Source organism: Sinohyriopsis cumingii, chromosome 8 (genome assembly GCF_028554795.1).
Source record: "Sinohyriopsis cumingii isolate HCF-2022 chromosome 8, ASM2855479v2, whole genome shotgun sequence".
In the NCBI taxonomy this organism is placed as follows: domain Eukaryota; kingdom Metazoa; phylum Mollusca; class Bivalvia; order Unionida; family Unionidae; genus Sinohyriopsis; species Sinohyriopsis cumingii.
The window spans coordinates 22273648-22295313 of NC_142968.1; the positions used below are offsets into that span (position 1 = coordinate 22273648).

Here is a 21666-nt window from a genome sequence, read left to right on the forward strand (position 1 = left end):
ATTGATGCTTACAAATGTCCAACAGGATTATAGTTTTAATAAGATAAAATATAATTACCACTGGATAAGCATTTCCAGAGGTTTGATATAAAGACTTCAACCTAAAGCAACATCATCCTCAGGGGGCTATAAGAAACATATACAGACACAAACACACAACACTATATTTATGTTTTGGCACAGTGAAGCAAAATTATAACAGAACAAATGACTAAAATGGGAACACATGTACATGTATCTGCAGTGTCCAATATTTCTTTTTATGGCCACATTCATTGTCAGTCCATCTGTGATTTTACCCAGCGGACAGCATTTTGAGGGACGGTACAGAGTGTCCAGCTAGTGAAATGGTTGGCAGGTTCTGTTTTAACCTTTTTCTGACTTTGTTATTATGACTATTCATTCTTATATTTCAGGTGTTTCACCACATGGTGGATGGTACAAATGTTTAAGTAAATGATGTTTATATTGACACATCTTAAACTATGTCTTAATACTGTACATAACTCCTGTTGACAAATTCCTAACAGAAGCAGTCTCATGCACTGATGTATAGATTAATCAAAACTTTTCAACCTGTACATTGTTTACAAAAACTGAAATGACGCAGTTTAATTAGTATTATAAGAAACACGCCACAAAAATGGCCAATATATAAAAAAAACTCGCCAATTTTCAAAAACTGACCAAATGACTGTCGTTATCATATGTATGTCAACCTCAATCAACTTGTGGTTATTGAATTTTTTGTACAAGTTTTACCTCTAATCATGACAGGATTCAGCAATATATATCTTTGTTGAATACATCCAATAATTTAGGTCCAACATCCCAAAGGAACCGTTTTTATACTGTCATCCTACTCCTACATACATGATGCAAAAAAAATTTGATATATGAATGCATCCAGGCATAGTCTGGAGAAGTGCATTGTAGCACCTACAATGATTAAGAAACCATATGGTGACTTACAGACTTAAAACTGTGTTTCTTTTAAATACCCTGTGACCCCATAATAGCACGCTCCATTAAAACATGAATTCAGATATAACATGATCATCATGTGGCTCCCAAAATTTCATCTACCGTAGTATATGTACTTTTCTTGTGAATGAGAAAGATTTCTTATAAAATAGCACAAAAAATAACATGTAGAAAATTTATTAACATTTTGGAGAAGAGATTGCATATAAATTCTAATATAAGATGATTGTGACATGGCTCCTGAAATTTCATATACATGTAGTATATAGGTAGTATTCTCATATATATATATATATATATATATATATATATATATATATATATATATATATTATATATATATATATTCCCTTTACCCTCATTTGCACCAGGGAGATTTTTGCTCTCAGTCTTGTACCCCTAGGGAATATATATATATATATATATATATATATATATATATATATATATATATATATATATATATATATATATGTGTGTGTGTGTGTGTGTGTATGTATGTATGTAAACAGTATACAAGTATATGTACCAATGCATGATTCTCTGAATATAGTAAAACATTACATATGCAATCTGTTTTCACTACAGGTGTATTTCTCATTTAATATGCATTTATTTCAGATGGTAACTGTGCCAATAAAGCATGCTTTTTTGCACCTGCTTTGATTAGCCCTTCACCTGCCACAAATTACATGCATCATTTTCTTCAGCCAACTGACATGGATGCTTATAACACAGTTTGGTCTATAACACAGCCGGTTCTATGGCTCCCAATGGCCGTGTCATAATGGGGTCACACTGTAATATATTAGTAATCAAGGTAACATTAACAAACATATTTTTCAAAGGTAAATAATGTAACTTACCAAATATACTCACTTATAAGAAGAGTCCAGCTGTAAACTGCACAGACCCAGATCTGCTGGTGCATAATGATGATCTGGGTCTGTGCAGTTTGTTTGGAGTAATCAATAGAGCAAACACCATAGACCCTTACCTGCAGGCACATCAGGATCATTGTCATTTGCATTTTGACTCGACTTATAAGCAGATATATACAGTAATACTTTACCAGCATTAGATCAACCTGATTGGTGGTACACTACAATCTATTCTCATCAACTTCAGCTTTTTCCCTTCTATGCCAGATTCAGTGTCAAAATCATACATACTTTAAAAATTAATAGTCATATCCCACTAGATTGTCATCTTAAGACGCGATTTGAAAATATTCCATTTAACTAGAACCGCTAGTACCTGCTTCTCTGTCATGGGAATGTTCATTTGTTTACTGTTTTGTACATGGTTATAGGCAATGCCATTCACAAGTATAAACACTGCGGTCTTAATGCAGATTAGACAACATATAACCTTACATTTTATGTTCCTGCTTCTAATACTATGGCTTGAGTTCAAACGGCCACCAAAAGGATCTTTAACGTATGTCCTCATCAGTAAGCAACCATGGGAGTGTCTTGAAAGGCCTTCTGTACAGAGAAGTCAGAAATGCACAGCTATCTCTGGACTCCAAATCAACAGAGAAGTCAGTAATGCACAGCTGTCTCTGGACTCCAAATCAACAGAGAAGTCAGTAATGCACAGCTATCTCTGGACTCCAAATGTACAGAGAAGTCAGTAATATGCAGCTGTCTCTAGACTATGTGTACAGAGAAGTCAGCAATATGCAGATGTCTCTATACTATAATACAAAGAAGTCAGTAATACGCAGTTGTCTCTATATGTACAAAGAAGTTCATAATACGCAGTTGTCTCTAGACTATATGTACAAAGAAGTTCATAATATGCAGTTGTCTCTAGACTACACGTACTGGTTAGTCAGTAATGTGCAGCTCTCTCTGGACTCCAGATCTACAGAGAAGTCAGTAATATGCAGCCATCTCTTGACAATTTACTCTAAATAATGAGAAAGCTTCAGTTAATTGCCTTAACTTCTTTTTTTATAACTGTATATCTATTGTTTTGTTGAATGTGTTCTAATTCTGGAAGATCAATTTTATGCAAACACATAGGTCGAACAGAAGGTTTCAGATTATAATAATGTAGTCCTACAATATAAGACACATCACATGTTATTTTATGTAGCACTACAACAAAAATATCATGTGAGGCGTCGTACGTTGTTACGTTGTAGGACTAACATTGGTGTTGATCCTATTAATCCCAATTGTATACAGTACAGTAAATTTAAACATAAGTGACGTGAAAGCCCATGCATAATCAAAAATGCATCGTTCTAAAGAAACGTAAGTCAAATAAACTGATTTTACACACTCACATTTCCACTATTTCCAGTTTCACCAAATACATCAAAACGTACAATACCGAATAAAAAATATTCACAACTTAAAGAGTAATAGCGAGTTCAACTATTTACCGGAACAACCAGGAACAAATAAAAGATTCCGGAACAAAAAACAAAAATACCGGAACAAACCTAAAATACCGGGGAAAAAATAGATAAATGTCAAAAATACTTACTATTTTATTGTTTTCTGACATAAATGTTAATTATAATTATTCTCAAAGAAGTTTCACGTGATATTTTATGATTTATTTGAAAGCGGTATATGTGTATAACAAAACTGTTCACATGTCCATGAGATTTGTTTTCAAGGAAAATAGAATTTTATGTACTGAACTATTGATAGATCATTAATTTATGAATAAAACTGGGTAAATTATTGCAGCAGTAATTCAAAGTGAGTGGTCCATTTGAGATATTTTGAAACAAACATTTTCCATGAATCTGCTTAAGCAACAATCATTACAAAGAAGTATTGTAGTTTTGTATCACAAGAAATAATCACAAGATTCATCTACATAATCAAAATTTTCTCGATCAATTTCAAGCAGCATTTTAAGTATTTGTTATATTTTTGCGATTATTTGCTTCTTCTTTTTCTATCTATATTTATAAAAGAGTGGTACTGGAAATTGAATAGTTGCATCCAAGACAATACTGTATATTTAATAGGTTATTTCATTGTATGTTTTATTACATATTTTGGCTGATGCTTTTACATTACGTAGGAGCTGATGAGAAATAGTACAAGAAAGGAGCATTTCATTTCAGTTTTTGTAGATCAAATAGTCTCGTACCTGAATTATAATTGACCAGAGTAAAGCAACAAAAAATAGGTTACATTGGTTGTTTTATCCATTAAGAAACTCCTTTTCCAACCTTCTGCTCTTTCTTCTCTTTAAAAAATCATAGATAGATAGAAAGAAAGAAAGAAAGAAAGATAGATAGATAGATAGATAGATAGATAGATAGATAGATAGATAGATAGATAGATAGATATCATATGACAAATATCAGAAAAATAACAAAATTGATTATCACTGTCTGGACAACAACGGTTTATTCATCGGGGGAGAGTCATCCAGATGATATGAATACACATGCATGTGAGATAATGCTGAATAGCAAAAGTGTAAGTAAAAGGTCAACAATACAAGAATAAAATATTTAAACGCTCTGGGCTAACAAGTACAAGAGAATAATAGTAACTGATTAGTTGTATTAAATACAACTGATTTAACAAAGATTTGTACAGTGTACATTGTAACAATCATTTTCTGAAGGTTCAAAAATAAAGGCAAACAGATGAAACATTAACAAACAAAATGTGCTATAGATGTGTGCACAGATGCAAGATCACCATTTATCTTCTTATATATCTTTTTTTTCCATTTTGCTTTTTAGTATGAAGAAAGGATTACTGTTAAACAAAATTTCACATCTGTAAAGATATTACTTTCAACCAAACCCTTTACATGTGTAGTATTCAAATAGAATCTGTACGTGATAAAATTTCTAAAATTTTAATTACAGTAATCAAATCTCATTTTAGCAAAATAATAGAGTAGTAAATTTTATTTATTTTTCTTTATAGCTGATTGCTTTCTGTGTTGTATGTGCAGTTCTTAAATATTCATTTGTGTAGTTTTACCTGTCTTAAATTTTGATATGCTGAGCAATACAAATCAGATTATTTTAACAGCGTTTTTATTCATACACAAGAAAAGGAGCAGTGTGGATAAACAATAATAACAGCTTCTCTGCACTATTGCAAACATACTTAATATAACAACTTAAACCATCAGACTATTAGCAGCTACTTTCCGAAATTTGATTCACGCAAATATCCTGCTTTCAAAGTTCAATGTTTATAACAAACATAAAAACAAAAACAAAAACAAATAACCATCGTCGGAATGAAATTAATGGAAAATAATGGAAATAAAAGTATAAAAATTTATAGCTTTAAATAGAACTTGTGGTTTAACCTTTGTTCCTGTATTATCTATTTTTTTAATATTTTTTAAAAAATTTATTTATTTTGTGTTTTCCTGTAGTTTTGTTTGTTCCGGCTTGTTCCAATTTGTTCGGGTAAATGGTCTGACCCGACTGATAGTAGTCTGGTTCCCTGCTTTGCAATCTCTATGTCCTATGAAGTCAGGCGAACGCCAACGCCATATTGTCACATGACAAAAACAAATGCCTTCCTATGGAGAAATCTCAGTAATCTAACCGCGGCAAGTTTATTCCTTGAACTTTCTGTTTGTTGGTGACGCAGTGCGAACTTCACTGATAACGGAGTGCAACGCAGGGAGTTTACATAGCAGGGAACCAGACTAGACTTAGATTTGTTGATAGTAAACCCGTCATTGCATTGCCCAACAACATGTAATACTTCCTTGTAATTAATTCGTCTTAAATAACCAAGTAAGTGTAATTTAAGCCTAGTGAAACTGCATTTGCACTGCAGAGCATTGTGTTTAGATGTATGTGTTTTAAAAGGATTTTCTCTTCTGCCAGTGCTTGTTTTCACAGATTGGTTGTGAAGAGGACTGAAACGAAAAGTAGTATTTTTGGAACTTAATTATGAATGCTGACTGCTTCCCGTCAATTGAAATGGATCAAAATTCAAATGCTGCTAGGTCGGGATATCTGGAGGTGCCAAAACCAGTAACTAACAGGTAATTCTAAATAAAAATAAATTTAAATAGATGTATCAGTGTCACCAGTTCACAGGCAATTGATTTAGGAGGAAACTGCTGTATACACTCAACAGTTCACTGTTAATTGGTGATTGTTCACTCTAATTTCCCCCAGAGTCAAGTGCCTGTGATCCAACTCATTTGACCCGCGGCAGTGAACTTTAGTCTTAAGTGTAAGGCGTCTACCTTGTCCAAGTTTCCTCTGACCCTTGCCACCCCATTTTTGATATTTGGACATTTATGTTGGGGTGTAACATTAATGTAACTCCACCCAACACAAATGTCCAAATATCATAAATGGGGTGGCCAGGGTCAGAGGAAACTCAGACTACGTCAGCCCTGATCAGGCATATTGTCAATTACAGGTGCCCAATTACAATTTAGCACTTACACGTTATTTGGAAACATGATTACAATTACAGAAAGGCTGATTACGATTGCTTTGTATATGCTTATCATTTTTTTTGTGTGTTTTGGGCAAGTTATCATACATTGTATAAAATGACAAAAGCTACCATGCTCCAACCAGAAAATTTGCAACATGAACAGAGATTCTGCCACAAAATTTCAGGATTTTATTTTGATTCAATGTAAATCAAAAATGCAGTGTGATATATTCCTGTTATGAAACAGGACAATGTAGTACAATTCCATTTCTAAACTATTTTCAAATTTGCAAAATCTTGTGCTTTTCAAATGGATGCTAAGGTTTAAAAAAATAAAGCTATTGTATGAAAATGTATAAAAGCCACTGTATTTTATCTTTATTTAATGCATTTTGCTCTCTCTCTCTCTCAATATGTAAAGTAAATGTATTCATTTGGAAGGATGATGCTAGTGTTAGGTTTATACATTAGTGAAATATATTTATAGTTTATATTCTGGGTGAATTATAGCATTAGTTTTAATCTCTCCTTTCATCTCTCATACCATCTCTACTGAGTACTCTTACTGACCGTGCAAGGGTGAAAGTACACTTGTATCCGACATTTGCTGAAAGGGTGGAATTAGCTGATCTCTAAATTCCAAACTCTGGAACATAAAGTATGATTTTTAGGTTGTGTCTCCAGTGTTATTCTGAAGTAACTGATCTTTAAGGGTTCTTCTTATGAAGGTAGGGGGGCCCTGAATGGCTGAGTAGTCTAAAGTGCTCACCGTTACAGATCACTGCCATCTCACCTCTGTCTGCGTGGATTCAAGTCTCGGATTTGGCCAATGTGGGTATGTGAGAAAGCTTGCCAGTAGCTTCTCTTGGGTCAGTGGATCTTTCCTGTGTTTTCACAGGTTCTTCCTCCACCATTTATACTGGCCACCATGTATAGCCTATCTTGTGCTGAAATATGGCGTTAAGCCATACAACAACAACTCATCAAAATCAATTTCTGCAGATGATTTGGTTTCATTTACATAATTCAAGGTATTTTTTATACACAAATTTGAGAAACTTAGCATTAGTTTTGTAGATCTCCTTTCCATGAAAGATCAAGCGCTACAGTGGCCTAGTGGTTAGAGCATCCGCCTCGGATGCGGGAGGTCGTGGGTTTGATCCCCAACCGAGTCATACCAAAGACTTACAAAAATGGTACTAACAGCTGCCTCGCTTGGCACTCAGCATTAAGAGGTTAGTGTTAGAACTGGTCGGCCTGGTATCAGAATAATGTGACTGGGTGGGACATCATGCTACATGTCTGCGGCATGATGCCCCAGTGCTAGACATCACTATAAACTGCCACATTGCAGACATCGTAGCAATATGACTTAAAAATTGTTAAAGCTACATTAAAAATCCAAATCACATCACATCACATCCATGAAAGATTCAGCAATATCATAAAATATGATGGGAATTTGTTTCCTATGTCATTGATACACTCAGATTCTTAAAAAAAGTTCTTAAAGTGATCTTTCAAATCAATCTAAAACTAGCCATGCCCATTCACAACTTGCAGAGAAGTAGCATCCACTTATACACAGAAGTTGCAGTGTACGAGACATAAGCAGTAAATGTCTGAACCTCAGCATGTTGGGACTTGCTTTAATCATGGGTATGTTATAGCTTGGGTATGTTTTGGCTCCAGTACATTTCTGTTTAGGTACCTTTTGATTTGGGTAGGTTTTAACCTGTTACCAATAGTTGATAGCTGTGGTGTGTGTAGGTCAATACTTATCAGGCTGTATGGCTATGTAACAGTTATACTAGTAACACTGTATGGCTATGTAACAGTTATACTAGTAACACTGTATGGCTATGTAACAGTTATACTAGTAACACTGTATGGCTATGTAACAGTTATACTAGTAACACTGTATGGCTATGTAACAGTTATACTAGTAACACTGTATGGCTATGTAACAGTTATACTAGTAACACTGTATGGCTATGTAACAGTTATACTAGTAATAGTATAGAATGTTGATTTGTATTTAAAGTTACCATGACAATTACAACTTCAAACCATCATACCCTGTTCATCAAGCTTGCCAGTTGCTATATGCAGCATTGTTCTGCCCAGTGATGATTTTTAGAGACAGTGAAAGTGACAAATGTATTTTCTTGACTAACACATTTGCCATTTTAGGGACTGATTATTTATTTTAGGGGCTGAAGTATATTTTTAACCTTTTCTGTCTCCCAAATACTATGAAAATGATATTCTTTCTCAGATTTGTTGAAAATTAAATCCTTGGTTCCATTTTCCATAAAATAATGAATAAATAAATTTGGTATAAAATTTGTTGCAGTGGAACACTAGAATAAAACTTTAATGCAAAAGCCATTTGATGTAATAAACATTAAAATGTTGCATAAAAACATCTTAGATTTTAATTTTGCATTTTTAAAAATTATTTTTATCTATTGAGGGGGTCAAAGGCACAAAATCTCTTAGAGGTAGGATGCTTCCCAAAAAAGGTATGTCTGCTCTAGCATGAACTTAATATGCAACGAAAGTTTGGTCCAAAAATCATTTATGCAAAACACATGCTTGATAAATCAGTTTCTGAAAACAATTCAGCATATACTCTCTCTCTCTCTCTCTGACACACACACACACACACACACACACACATTTTGGTAGTTCTCTTCAGATAGTAGTAATAAATCAAACTTTGCTTTTTTTTAAAATGAATTTGATAAAATACACCATTCCCATCTTGCTGCACACATGGATAACTTGCAAACCCACTCATAAAGTAGAGGTATGTGTGAATTCCATTTCTTTTTATAGATAACTAAAGAAACATAGGCGCCTGTGCTGAATAGGAATAAAATCAAAAATGGTAAATGAATTGATATACCAGTGTTGTTTTATTGATGAAAACTGTATTTGGAATCAATGTCATGAATTTTGAAACTTTTAATAAGATATTTATTTTGTTGAATTTTCTTTTGAAAAAATCAATATGCTGTTAAGAACAATATACACAACAAAATGTCAGTGAATGAAAATGTTGTTAATGTCAGTTGAGAAAAAAATACCAGTTAAGCGAATCTTTTCAAGTGAAATTTGTGTTTCATTATTACCTCTGAATTCAGTTTTCATACAGACATCATAACAGTGATATGCACTCTTTTCTTGACACTTTAAGGTGTCAGTAGACCGTTGAAGCTATACCAGTGAGCATTTCCACCTAATTAAGGATGCACTGTTCTGATCTCATCTGAAGAAAGCAGCTATTACATTGCTAATATCAATTAAAAGTAGACCCATTTATTATCAGCATGATTGTCTTTTGTATAAAATAAAGTAAAGGAGGTAGAAAAATATAAAAGCTTTGTTGCAACCTTTTGCCAAGTCAGCTTATTTTAGTTGACCAATCAAATTCAGTTTTAATTAGTATTATGTAACATAATAAAATTATACAGCAGCAGTCAGTAATTCATCATAATCATTCACAAATATGGTAACTGATAGTGAAGGAAGCAACTGCTACATACCATATCCATATCCAGAATCTGGATGGTGTGCATTTGAGATGAAAAAAATGTGCCTATCAGATTTGGAGTTAAATGTCAAGGTCACAGAGACTGAAGTAAGGAAAATGGTTTTATTGACATTGATTTTGTTTGGTGTCTCTTAGCTATACCAAATTTTGTCGATCTCTTGGACCTAAGACAAGGAGACAATTTTATTTTGACCATTTTTAACAATGGTTTGAGACAAAGGAGGCATGTATCTATTTAAGATTTTGAAAGGTCAGGTGCCAGACCAATGAAAGCTTTGCATATGATAATATTATGGTACTCTTGTCTTGAAATGGAATCAGTTTTAAGAGCTCTCTCCATATTTATTACAGTGTCCATTTGTCCACCAGTTAGTATCTCCTGAACCATTTGTGATATCTTCATGAAGTGTGGTATACATTTGTATTTCATGACAATAGCTTGTCCATGTAAGATTCAGCTTTGTCTTTTAGTTACTTCCCCTTCCCATTTAGCATAGTACTTTAAGAGTTACATGTACTTCCACGTGTTTTTAAATTGTATTTAGACTCCCATATCCCTTAGGGGTCAGGGGAAAGTTTTAATGCACAAATTTAATGCCACATTCATCAGCCTGATATAAAAAAATCATAAAAAATAAAATACACAACTGAGGTCATAAAGGTGCATATTTTTGGATAGCTATATAAAAACAAGGCAAAAGAATATTATCCACTTGACCAGAGAAGTCAATGGCAGTTCATAGCAGCAGAACTATATGCACCCTAACCCCAAAATTTATACCTGCATTTTTCATGTAAGAGGGTCTTTCTGACACCATGTAATGCTCACAGTGCAGACACAAGTCCTTTTCCTAAACGATAATTCTGCAAAACAGTGTGTACTAAACAGGCTGATGCAGCTGAAAATAGTTGTCATCCAAGCCGTTTTTGAGATATACTTGCCCTGAATTCACATGTCTACTTCTAAGGGAGGCTAGCTCTTATTCCTAACTGACTATTGATATGTCACTATCTACATACTACAGAATAACTAAGGAAGGTGTACACGCCTAGCATCATTTTAAAAAATAACACAAGCCCGAAATACTTAGTTCACAAATATATCCATATCTTTAATTAGTAAACAATAGTAGCTGAGAAAGTTTCAAAGTCATACCATAGCCTTAAGTGAAGAAATTTGACGGGCCAATTTACGAAACTATCCAATGCGACTTTAAGTGTTTGAGGTATTTTGATGAAACTTGGCACACTTGTGTAACATGATCAATGTGTTTTGTAAAAGAATGGGTTCTGTCTGTGCAAGAATTTAGGAGTTATCCCCATTTAAACAAGAGTCCTTCAGAGTGACTGGTGCTCTACTGGTCAGAAAGAATTTCCAGGATTTCAAGATAAAACCTTTTCTTTCTTTTAATTTCTAAGCACTGAAACCAACTTTGATCATTACTTTTCTCTGATATAACAAGATTGTCAACATGGACATATTAAATGACAGTTTTGGCATATCAGATTGGCACCATCTCCATTTAGCTACATGTCATAAGAAGTCTTTTGGTAAAAGCATGCTATCAATATGACCAGCCATCTAGGAGAATAGGCATCATTTTCTTTTATGACCAAATAAACGAGAAGTCTTTCAATGAAAACATAATGCTGATCTGACCATTCATTTACAAGCAGTGATAGCAAGATAACTGCAGTGGTCTTATTGGATTTCTGAAACCATCATTTTCATTCAGGACCAAGTAGAATTATTACAAGCCATTTAATAAAAACTATATGTTGATACAACCAACCATTCATGTGGAGGAGCAGTAACAAGACTTCCCATGATGGCTACTATGCCATCAATATTGAACATATAAGCAGCACCTTTTTTGTTTGGGAGCAGCCTAACATCATAAGTCTTCTGGGGAAAACCCCATGGTAATATTATTTTTATTTATGATGAGTGACAATAACTAGATTTTCAAGATGGACATTATTGTTATGTTTATTTAATTTAATTAAATCTGATTTAATTGTTTGTAAGTTTTAAAATCTTTTTTTAAAAAAATTTCATTATATGTCAAAATAATGTAGTTCTGTTTGCTAGGAGCTTATACTTTTTTAGAAAATAGTTTTACCTTGACTGTTTTAGTAAACAAAAGGTGTTGACCTTGATCCTGACCTTGATTCAAAGTTAGTAGTAGCCACGCAAGTTCTATTTTTATTTTAAAATGATTGGTTGTTGTCAAGGTCATGATGAGACTACGTAGTTTAAGATGTAAACAATTTTTTTTTTTATTTCTTAGAGTAAAATGAATGGTTTTTGTCATGGTCATGTTGTGTGTACTTGATATAAATATGATCACGTATCCCTCCCCTTTCGATTTCTCAACTTGGGGATTTTCGAAACTGCGTTTTAGAATATGATATAACCTTTCTTTTAGAGAAATATTCTCAGTTAGTTGGGCTGTTTCACTGGAAAGTGTCTTTTGTGTCTTTTTGGAGTTATTTCAAATCATTTGGATTCAGAAGGATTAATTCTTTTTTTGCTCATACAGCTCTTATACAAATTTATTCGGATTTCCAAAACCAGAGTGATGTTTCTGGTTGCTACAAGGAACTATAGACTTCAATACACTACAGGTTACAGCATATGACATCGTCTTCCATCCTGGATTCTTTTTTGGAACTCGAATTTGAAATCATTAGAAAATGTTATTATTAGGACTTCTAAACTTTTATTCTTGGATTATTTTTGGATTTAATTCTTTTGTTGTTTTCAGTCTTTCTTGTGTTACTGTTTGTTTGATCCTAAACACATAAGACTATGGTGACCATATTGGATATCAGTCAGGAACCAGTTTTGTTTAAGACAAACTTAATATTGTAAGACGTCTTTTAGTGAAAACCTAGTGTTGATATGACCATCGATTTAGGATTAGTAACAAGATTTTAGATGGCCACCGTGACAGCCATATTGGATGCCCATGTGATCTGTTTTCATTTAGGACCAGCTAGACATCATTGGAAGTCTTTTGGTTCTTATAACCTTCTGTTCCAGCGAAGTTTCAATAAGAAGACTTACAATATGGCTCATATTGGATATCAGATGGCACTGTTTTCATATACACCAAGTAGACATTATAGCAAAAACAAGTTATCATCACCATCTACTCAGGAGCAGCTATATCAATATTTCCAAGATGTACAGAGTGGCAGCCATGTTAGATGGTCAGGTGGTACTATTTTCTTTAGGAACAGCTAGATCAGTGGTTCTCAACCCCCATTTGGCAACTAACATCAGAGTCAAAAGGACATTGGGGGGGGTGAGTTGCCAGAAATCTTCTTTTGAGGGTAGCAAAATTTATTAAAATGTGGAAAAAGGGTCATGAGGCTCAGAGAAAAAGGTTGGTTCCACTGTGCTAGACCATATAAGTAGTGATAACAAGATTTTCAAATGGCCACTGTGGTGACCACACTGGATGTACAAGCAGCACTGTTTTATTTTAGGATCAACTAGTCCACAGTATTAATGTGCATGAAGTTCCATGGCAATCCTCCAAGAAGAGTAGAAGTAATAAACTTGTGCTAATGGATGGATGGATGATGGACAACAGCTGCACCATCCTGTAGTCTCTTCTAATCTATGACAAGCAGAGCTAAATAAAAGCAAATGCTCATTCCATTCATCTTTGTTATACTCTTGAGAGTCAGTATCTTGCAAACAGTATGAGAGCTATCATACTTTGGAGAGTTAATATCTTGCAAACAGTATGAGAGATATGTCATACATTTGAAAGTTAATATCTTGCAAACAGTATGAGAGATATGTCATACTTTGGAGAGTTAATATCTTCCAAACAGTATGAGAGATATGTCATACACTTGAGAGTTAATATCTTCCAAACAGTATGAGAGATATGTCATACACTTGAGAGTTAATATCTTCCAAACAGTATGAAGGATCTTCAGGGCACTTGGTGTGCAGTATTTTGCCTGTGCTAAGATCTGGAGGACAACCCAATACATTTGTCTAAAAGCTTTCAGATCAGATACAGGTATCATTACTGAATATTAGCCAACATTTGGTAAACAAAATAAGGGTGTGCTTATTGGATAAATATGGTATACTTTGCAGGCATATTGAAACTGATGTTAAACTAGAAACTTGTGTTGGAAAGCCTTCAGACTTTGAACAGTTGAGCCATTCCCGAGTTCTTTAGATGTAAAATATATTAAATAGGTTGAGACTGTATTATGCCACTGTTAGGTGACAGATATCTCACTGTACCGCCTATTTTTATGTGACATTCTGACATTATTGGAAACAGTATGTAATAAATTGAATCAGTATATAACTATACATGATTCCAGCTCAAAAGGGAAGCAATACATTTCCAGGTCATTAATGTGACTTGTCAATAATTAGTTTAATATTGCACAGATTATTAAGTTTTGTCTTTGTAATTTCATGCAGTGTTTGCAAATATTATATGTATTTTTCTTTGCCTTTTTTATCAGGTCAATCAGCATGGAATCCACAAGCTCCGATTATGCAGATGCTAAATCAGACTTTGATTCTGATGATGAAGAGGGTGAGGAAATGAATTATTGTGATGACGACAGTGATTGTGATCATGGTATTTCAGATGGCACTATGCACCCACAGCTATATGAAGACATGGAAAAACTGCTGTTAATTTATGGGCAGTCAGCGCTCCAATATAGACTTCTTGCAGCAATCGATGAAATTGATGTAGAATTGTATCTTCCAGTGTCATTTTTGGATGAGATCACAGCAGATGCCTGGACAATAAAAAGAGACGAACCACTTGTAATTCGACTGCATCTGTCACTGTCACGATATATTGAAGCTTCAGGACCTCCAAAGGTAGAAGTTTTCCAGGCATCAAAGAAACGTAGATTTGGTGTAGGAAGTCAGATGAGAAAAATTCTAGAGTCTTTCTTGTCAGAGAACTGGAAAATAATTGGAGAGGAATTAAAGAAAATAAAATGGTCTGCCACAAGCAAGTCACAGAGTGTGCCCATCAATTTGGCCTCTTCATTAGAAATTACAAACTTGTTGGTTCAAGACAAAGATCTGGCTGCATTGATGGACATTGGCTTTTCCATGGAGATAGCCAGAAATGCTCTCATTATTACAAGAGGAAACTTGACAGATGCAACTAACCTGTTGCTAAACAACCCAGAGACTTGCACTGAGCTGGGATATGATACTGTACCCCAAAAGCCACCAGAGCCCAAAAGACAGTCATCCCATCCACCACTTTTGAAACAGCTAAGAAAACGTCTGTTCAGCAAACGTAGCACAAGTATGGTTTCTTCAGCAACAGAGCCAACTATTGCTGCACAATATACAGAGGACCTCAATCTTATGCCACTATCCACGTTTGATGGAAGAAATGCCAAGAAAATTCCTCCACTAACAGATGGTTTTCTAGTTCAGTTATTCCGTTATGTGAGGCAGAGAATTTTGACACTGAATGAGTACTGTGTGGTTTGTGATGAACCACATGTCTTTCAAAATGGAGCAATGCTGAAACCAGCAGTCTGCTCAAGAGAACTATGTGTGTTTGCCTTCCAAACACTTGGTGTAATGAGCGAGGCTGCTGATGACATTGCCACTGGTGCAGAAGTGGTGGATCTCCTTGTTGCCATGACAAAAGCTGCATGTAAATCTGCTCGTAAGGAGATTATATTTGATCCCTTCCCAACAGTAGTTGACCCATGCAACAAATTTGAGCTGTCTTTCCATCCTAACAGTAAAAATTATGACAAAGTGGGACAAGTTCTTGACAAGTTTTTAGAAATGGAGAAAATGTGTTCCATTGCTCCATCAGTGCTGAAGACAACCTTAGATGAGATAGATTGTCTCATTTACCCATTGCTGCAATGGATTATTTCTAGTAATCGGTCACATATAGTGAAAATTCCAGTCGATAGGCAACTCTCTTTCATGCATACAACACATCAGTTCCTTTTGTTAAACAGCCCACCTGCCAAAGAGGTTGCTTTCAGAGCTGCAAGAGAAAAGTATGGCAGCACATTTGCCTTTCATGGATCAAGTATCGAGAACTGGCATTCCATCATACGAAAAGGATTGATCGTAGCATCAGGAACAAAACACATGGTCAATGGAGCTGCATATGGCAATGGTATTTACCTCAGTCCACATGCCTCAACTTCATTTGGGTACTCCCGCATGGGTTATGGTTCACATAAAATAAACAAACAACAAGCAGTCCCAAAGAACAGCAGGTTTCTAACCAGCAGTAATATCACATGTATAGCATTGTGCGAAGTGATACTGTCCCCAAAACTGAAAAAAAATAGTGGTATTTGGGTCTGCCCTGAGAGCGACCATGTCTGCACACGTTTTTTTTTTGTCTATGAAGATGGACAGATTGGTGATTCAGGCATTGATACACAGCAGAAAAAGTATCTGGATGAAATACGTAGAGCTTTGTCATTGAAGGCATGATGTGAACATGACAGAAACTGATCATGTATTATTTTGTTTCATTTTTCATTTTCTTATGATTCCCACGTAACATCACAGAAAAATATATGGACAAATGAAAATGTGCGATTCTGGTTACCTGGCTGACCTTTTTTTTCTTCTGGTGACCCTACATTTTTGGTGGGGGATTTATAAGATAAAAACATTCAGGAGGAAGTAAATGAACAAGGGATGTAACTATGATTTATGTTAAATCCAGGATGCAAATGAGGCTTATGTCTTCATTATACTTCATTTAAATCAATCCAGAACACAAAAATAAGAATAAAAAGAGTTTTTACAGAACTACTATCATTTTTTATTATATCAAAATCACCAGAACCACTTTTATTTGGCCTAATCTTGTCTTATAGTTTTGATTTTTCTGATTTATTGTTCATTTCCAAAAAGTAACCAGAACTACTTTTATTTGTTTTAATCTTGTCTTATAGTTCTGATTTTTCCAATTTAAATTTAATGTTCATTTCCACAAATATATTTCATCTCAACAATTTTTACTTCATTTCTTTTTGCTCAATTTTGGTTTTTTAGAAGTGTGTATAACATTGAAACAACACATCTTACTTAGACAATTCTGTGTTTATGTTCACAGACTAAAAGTTATTCTTAAGAATTGTTAATTAATTAATTTATTTCTTTTTCACTGTTTTGTTTTTTGTTTTCAAACCATGTATTATAGCTTGGCATAATCATAACATTAAAAAAAACATGCCAAATCTCGATGAAAGATAAATAATGGACTGACTGAGAATAATTTTGGACAAGTTTGTCAGTGATTGTATTTTATGAAAATATATTTATTTATGAATATATGTTGTTAAAGAAATGTTAAACATGTTAACAGATCTATGGCAAAAGATGCCTGGTGGACCATTTTTGATCACTGTGAAGCTTGATGTGTGCATAAATCACTGTGCTCATGCTTGAATTAAATAGTATTTTATGAAGTAACTACTAATATATTAATGTTAAAGTATGTCCTTTTATCTTTCTATACAGTAGTTGGTATTGGGCAGGCAGTTAAAACAGACATATCAGTTAGAATAAAATGAAAAAGTTTCCAACTGAAAACTCTTTTAAATTACAATTCTGTAACGTCAGGCATAATTGGTGGTAGATTACAAACCATTTAGTTTAAGCACAATTCAGTTGCAGAGGAGATGGCTAGCCAGATTTATGTGTAAAACAAATTATGGTGTAACTATTAGTACACCATGAATCCATGAAAATTATAGTTATTTTTTCTCCTGTAAAACTTTGTACACAGAACTGTTTCCAACTAAAATTGTGTAAATTATAGGTACCCAAGAGAAACAAGAAATTATTTTTTCCATAATTCATTATTTATACATGGGAATTGGTGGGGTGGAGAATAATAGGTGTACAAATTTTATCATACTGTATTATTTGCAATTACTGGTACACTTTTAATTATTCGGTGTTCAAATATTTATGTATATATTGAAATTTTGATGGTGGGGTACAAAGGCTAAATATTAACTTGCAGCTTTTAAATATACAATCATCAGGGCTCAGAAAAAAAAACTTTTCATGCACTTGTCCCAGGGACAAGTGAGTTGTATTAGATACTCTTCCTTGTCATCACATTACTCAGACTTGTTCTCTACATTACTTACCCTTACCCTCTTACCACAAAAAAATATTGGCATCATGCTTGATGCTACAGTGGGTCCATGACATGAAAATGTTATGTTTGAAGTGAAGACAACACGTTTAAAACCATTCAAATACATAGCACCTTAGATAATTTATAATAAAAGTCAATGTTTGTAACTGGAGATAATGCAGTTTCACTCCTAGCCCACAATATCTTTATGACTATCACATGTACAGTGACAGTTGAATGTGGAGATGGCCCGCTTTTCAAGGAACTTTCACATATCTATAAGTTAGACGTGTGGGAATTTAAGAGTCAGAAAAGTTCAGATGTGTGTAATTTTTCATTGGGTCACTTTTAAGCTTGCCCCTGCTCACCACTATTTTGAAAACGGCATCTTTCTTAATACTTGCCAAGGCGAAGATGCCAGCAGATATTTCTATAAATATGTAATTTTTAGCAAAGGTTTTATTTTGCAAATTTTTTTATTTGATAAAAGAATTCCAAGCATCTCCAGAATTTAACCAACTTTTGTCCTTAGTAATCCATTTCAGTACAGCTATGCACAAGGGAACCTATCAGGGGGGCAATGAAGGTTATCATGTTATGACCCCCCCAAAGAAATTATCATGAATCACATGTCAAAGCATTATGTACATAATAAACAGATTTCAGTTGCTTGCTTTGTGTGAAAGTGGAATTGACAAAGACACTTAAATTGTTCTTTCAGATGCAAGCTACTGACATTTTTTTCATTTGAAATTTAATTACATACTTAGATAAATGTCTAATGGCCAGTTTGCTTTGGTGTGCTAAGATGTCAATAAAAGTTACACAGTGCTAAAATTACTGGTGACTTCATGAGCATAAGACTACCAGAGCAGGTGGAAAATAAAAGATGTTGACCTTATTTGGCTCCTAACTCCTCATGGAGCTGACTCGTAAAGATGTGATAACTGCTTAAAAAAGAAAAATCCCTCCACATCTAAATGATAAATGGTGTAGATTACTGAAAGTTTCACTTCCGATGCAAATACCATTAGGAGATCAAGGGTTTGGTGAGAGACTGCAATTTCTCAGTTTTGTATTCCAACCTTGTCTGTTATATATTTATAGAAAGGACCATCCATTAGAAGGGACCACTCTCTTCACACAAACATTGTTTACTCAAGAGGGACAAGAGTACAAATAGTTTTCACATTTTACAAACTGTTCATTGGCAAAATATCTGTAAAAATTAATAATTATAGAATAGGCAAATAATGGATTCCCAAATGTAGCATGAACTGCATAGTCATGAAAGCAAATTTTATGTATATATATATATATATATATATATATATATATATATATATATATATATATATAATCTGTGATAAAAGTAAAAGCTTAAAAGGCATTTTGAGATTCCATTTTTGTGTGGTGATAACGATCTTTCTTTCCTCAACATAATGCATTACATTTTCACACAAATATCGTGAATATTAATATAAATGTAACGATCTGAATGTATGATGCAACATGGTTATGTTGTATGTTCAGTATCTTTTTCTGCTCTTGGCAAGTTAGTGATTGAAATTTTTGATGAATTTCATAAATGTCATTTTGGAGTCGGCACAAATATAAGATTCTGTTTTTCACATGGTAGAAAATACTGATTTAATTTGATAAAACCACAGAATAGTATTGCGACAGTTGTTTGAAATACATTTGGACTCCTTGGTCATTGTACATTTGCCTTTTACTACTTGTAACATATTTTTAAAATAATTATTAGCATATTTATACAGTTGATATGTAATTATAAGCGCTTTTAGGAAATCTGTCAGTATGCAGTAAATGGTGATTTATTGGAAACTATCAATATATTAATACCTTCAAAGTATCGCAGTACTGGCTGACTGTCCAATCAGAGTCTCAAGATGCTGGCTGGCTGTCCAGTCAGAGTATCAAGATGTTGGTTGTCCAATCACAGTATCAAGATACTGTCTGTCCAGTCAAAGTTTCAAGATTCTGGCAGTCTGTCCAATCAGAGTATCAGTATACTGTCTGTCCAATCAAAGTATAATGATGCTGTCTGTCTGTCCAGTCAGAGTATCAAGATGCTGTCTGTCCAGTCAGAGTTTCAAGATTCTGGCAGTCTGTCCAATCAATGTATCAAGATAAATTCTGTCCATTCAAAGTATCAATATGCTGTCTGTCCAATCAAAGTCTCAAGAGATGCTTTCTGTCCAATCAAAGTTTTAGGATGCTGTCTGCCCAGTCAGAATATTGAGATGTCTGTGTGTCCAATCACTGTATCCAGATGCTGTCTATCCAATCAAAGTATCAATATGTTGGCTGCAAAATCAAAGTATCAAAATGTTGGCTGTCAAGTCAAAGTATCAGGATGTTGGCTGTCCAATTAAAATATCAAAATGCTGTCTGTCCAGTCAAAGTATTGAGATGTTTGTCCAATCAAAGTCTTAAGATGCTGTCTGCCCAGTCAAAGTATCAAGATTCTGGCAGTCTGTCCAGTCAAATTATCAAACTATAGCTAATGACTTGTCTTTAAAATGGCTTGCTAATTGTGCTTATTAATGTAAAACAAATGAGGAGAGGATTTTGCATTTAGCACTGTCATTATGCATTTCAAACTGAGTCAGTCCGGTACAGTTGGGAAAAAAACAGACTATAACTAAGGAATTATTGTTGGACAGTCACCTGGCAGTGTTGTGATATTATATTTGTCTGACATTGTTTGTTTGCAGTAAATTAAATTCACTGTACACAGCCTTGGATAATTCCATGACTGATTGAGTGACTGCACTGACTTATGATGATATGCTAGTAGTAAGGTTTTAATCCACAAGTTTTAAAGCCAGTACTCTCAAGTAAAATTTTCTATAAGATTATGGACTGGTCTGTTTCATGTAACATCTTGTTATGAATATATGTACTGTTTCACATATTGTATATGTTACCATGTTGTACAGGTTTGTTACAAGTTTTTCTTTATGTATATTAGCATGATTTTATTTTTTTTGTTTCTCTGTAGACGTTTTCTTATGCCAGATACAGATCACAATTTGTTGATTTTAGACATTTACAAGACATAACATTCCCAATCATGTATCTTTACATCTTTTAATTTTATTTTTACTATTAAATAAAACCAAGCAGATGTCTGTTTTATTCTCTAAATTTAGCTGAGTTCTTTTGGAAGAAATTCAGCTTATGAACCAGTACTTACACTGAAAAGCATTGCAACATTCATCAATAAACCAATACACAGAAAACCATGCATAAATCAACCAATACCTGGAAAAGCATTGTAACATGCTTAGATCGACTAATACTTCATGTTTTGTTTTGTTGGGTTTCTTTGTAAATAAATTTGCAAAAAATGTTCCTCGTATGGAGTAATAGTAAGTATTAACTTGTGTTTACATAATTTCATTTCTGTATCCTTTAAAATTAATGTAATAATGCACCTTGAAAAACATGATTTTGAACCTTTAAAAAAACCTTGAAAATGTTGAATGAAATGTGCTACTAACCCTGCTTGTAATATAAGGGTCATAGGTTA

At 33.9% G+C, this 21666-nt stretch overlaps 2 protein-coding genes across 4 annotated transcripts in view; one reads left to right on the top strand and one right to left on the bottom strand.

The window, feature by feature from the left end:
- The window catches only part of LOC149793126 (general transcription factor IIE subunit 2-like), a 43737-nt gene extending 40328 nt beyond the window's left edge, over positions 1-3409 (bottom strand). The window contains exons 1-2 of one of the 3 annotated variants that reach the window (XM_089967044.1): positions 3281-3385; positions 1642-1782 (exon numbers count right to left, since the gene is read on the bottom strand). The gene's annotated coding sequence lies outside the window, so the exon portion shown is untranslated. Of the gene's footprint in view, positions 1-58; positions 127-1641; positions 1783-3280 lie in introns of all 3 variants that reach the window. The other 2 variants (XM_089967043.1, XM_089967042.1) reach the window with 2 other exon arrangements.
- A 2029-nt stretch (positions 3410-5438) lies between these two features.
- LOC149793127 (protein mono-ADP-ribosyltransferase PARP6-like) lies at positions 5439-21261 on the top strand. Its single transcript, XM_089967046.1, has 2 exons — positions 5439-5988; positions 14461-21261. The coding sequence occupies exons 1-2, from the start codon at positions 5894-5896 to the stop codon at positions 16439-16441; spliced, it is 2076 nt and encodes a 691-aa protein (XP_089823172.1). The 5' UTR covers positions 5439-5893; the 3' UTR covers positions 16442-21261.
- The last annotated feature ends 405 nt before the right edge of the window (positions 21262-21666 follow it).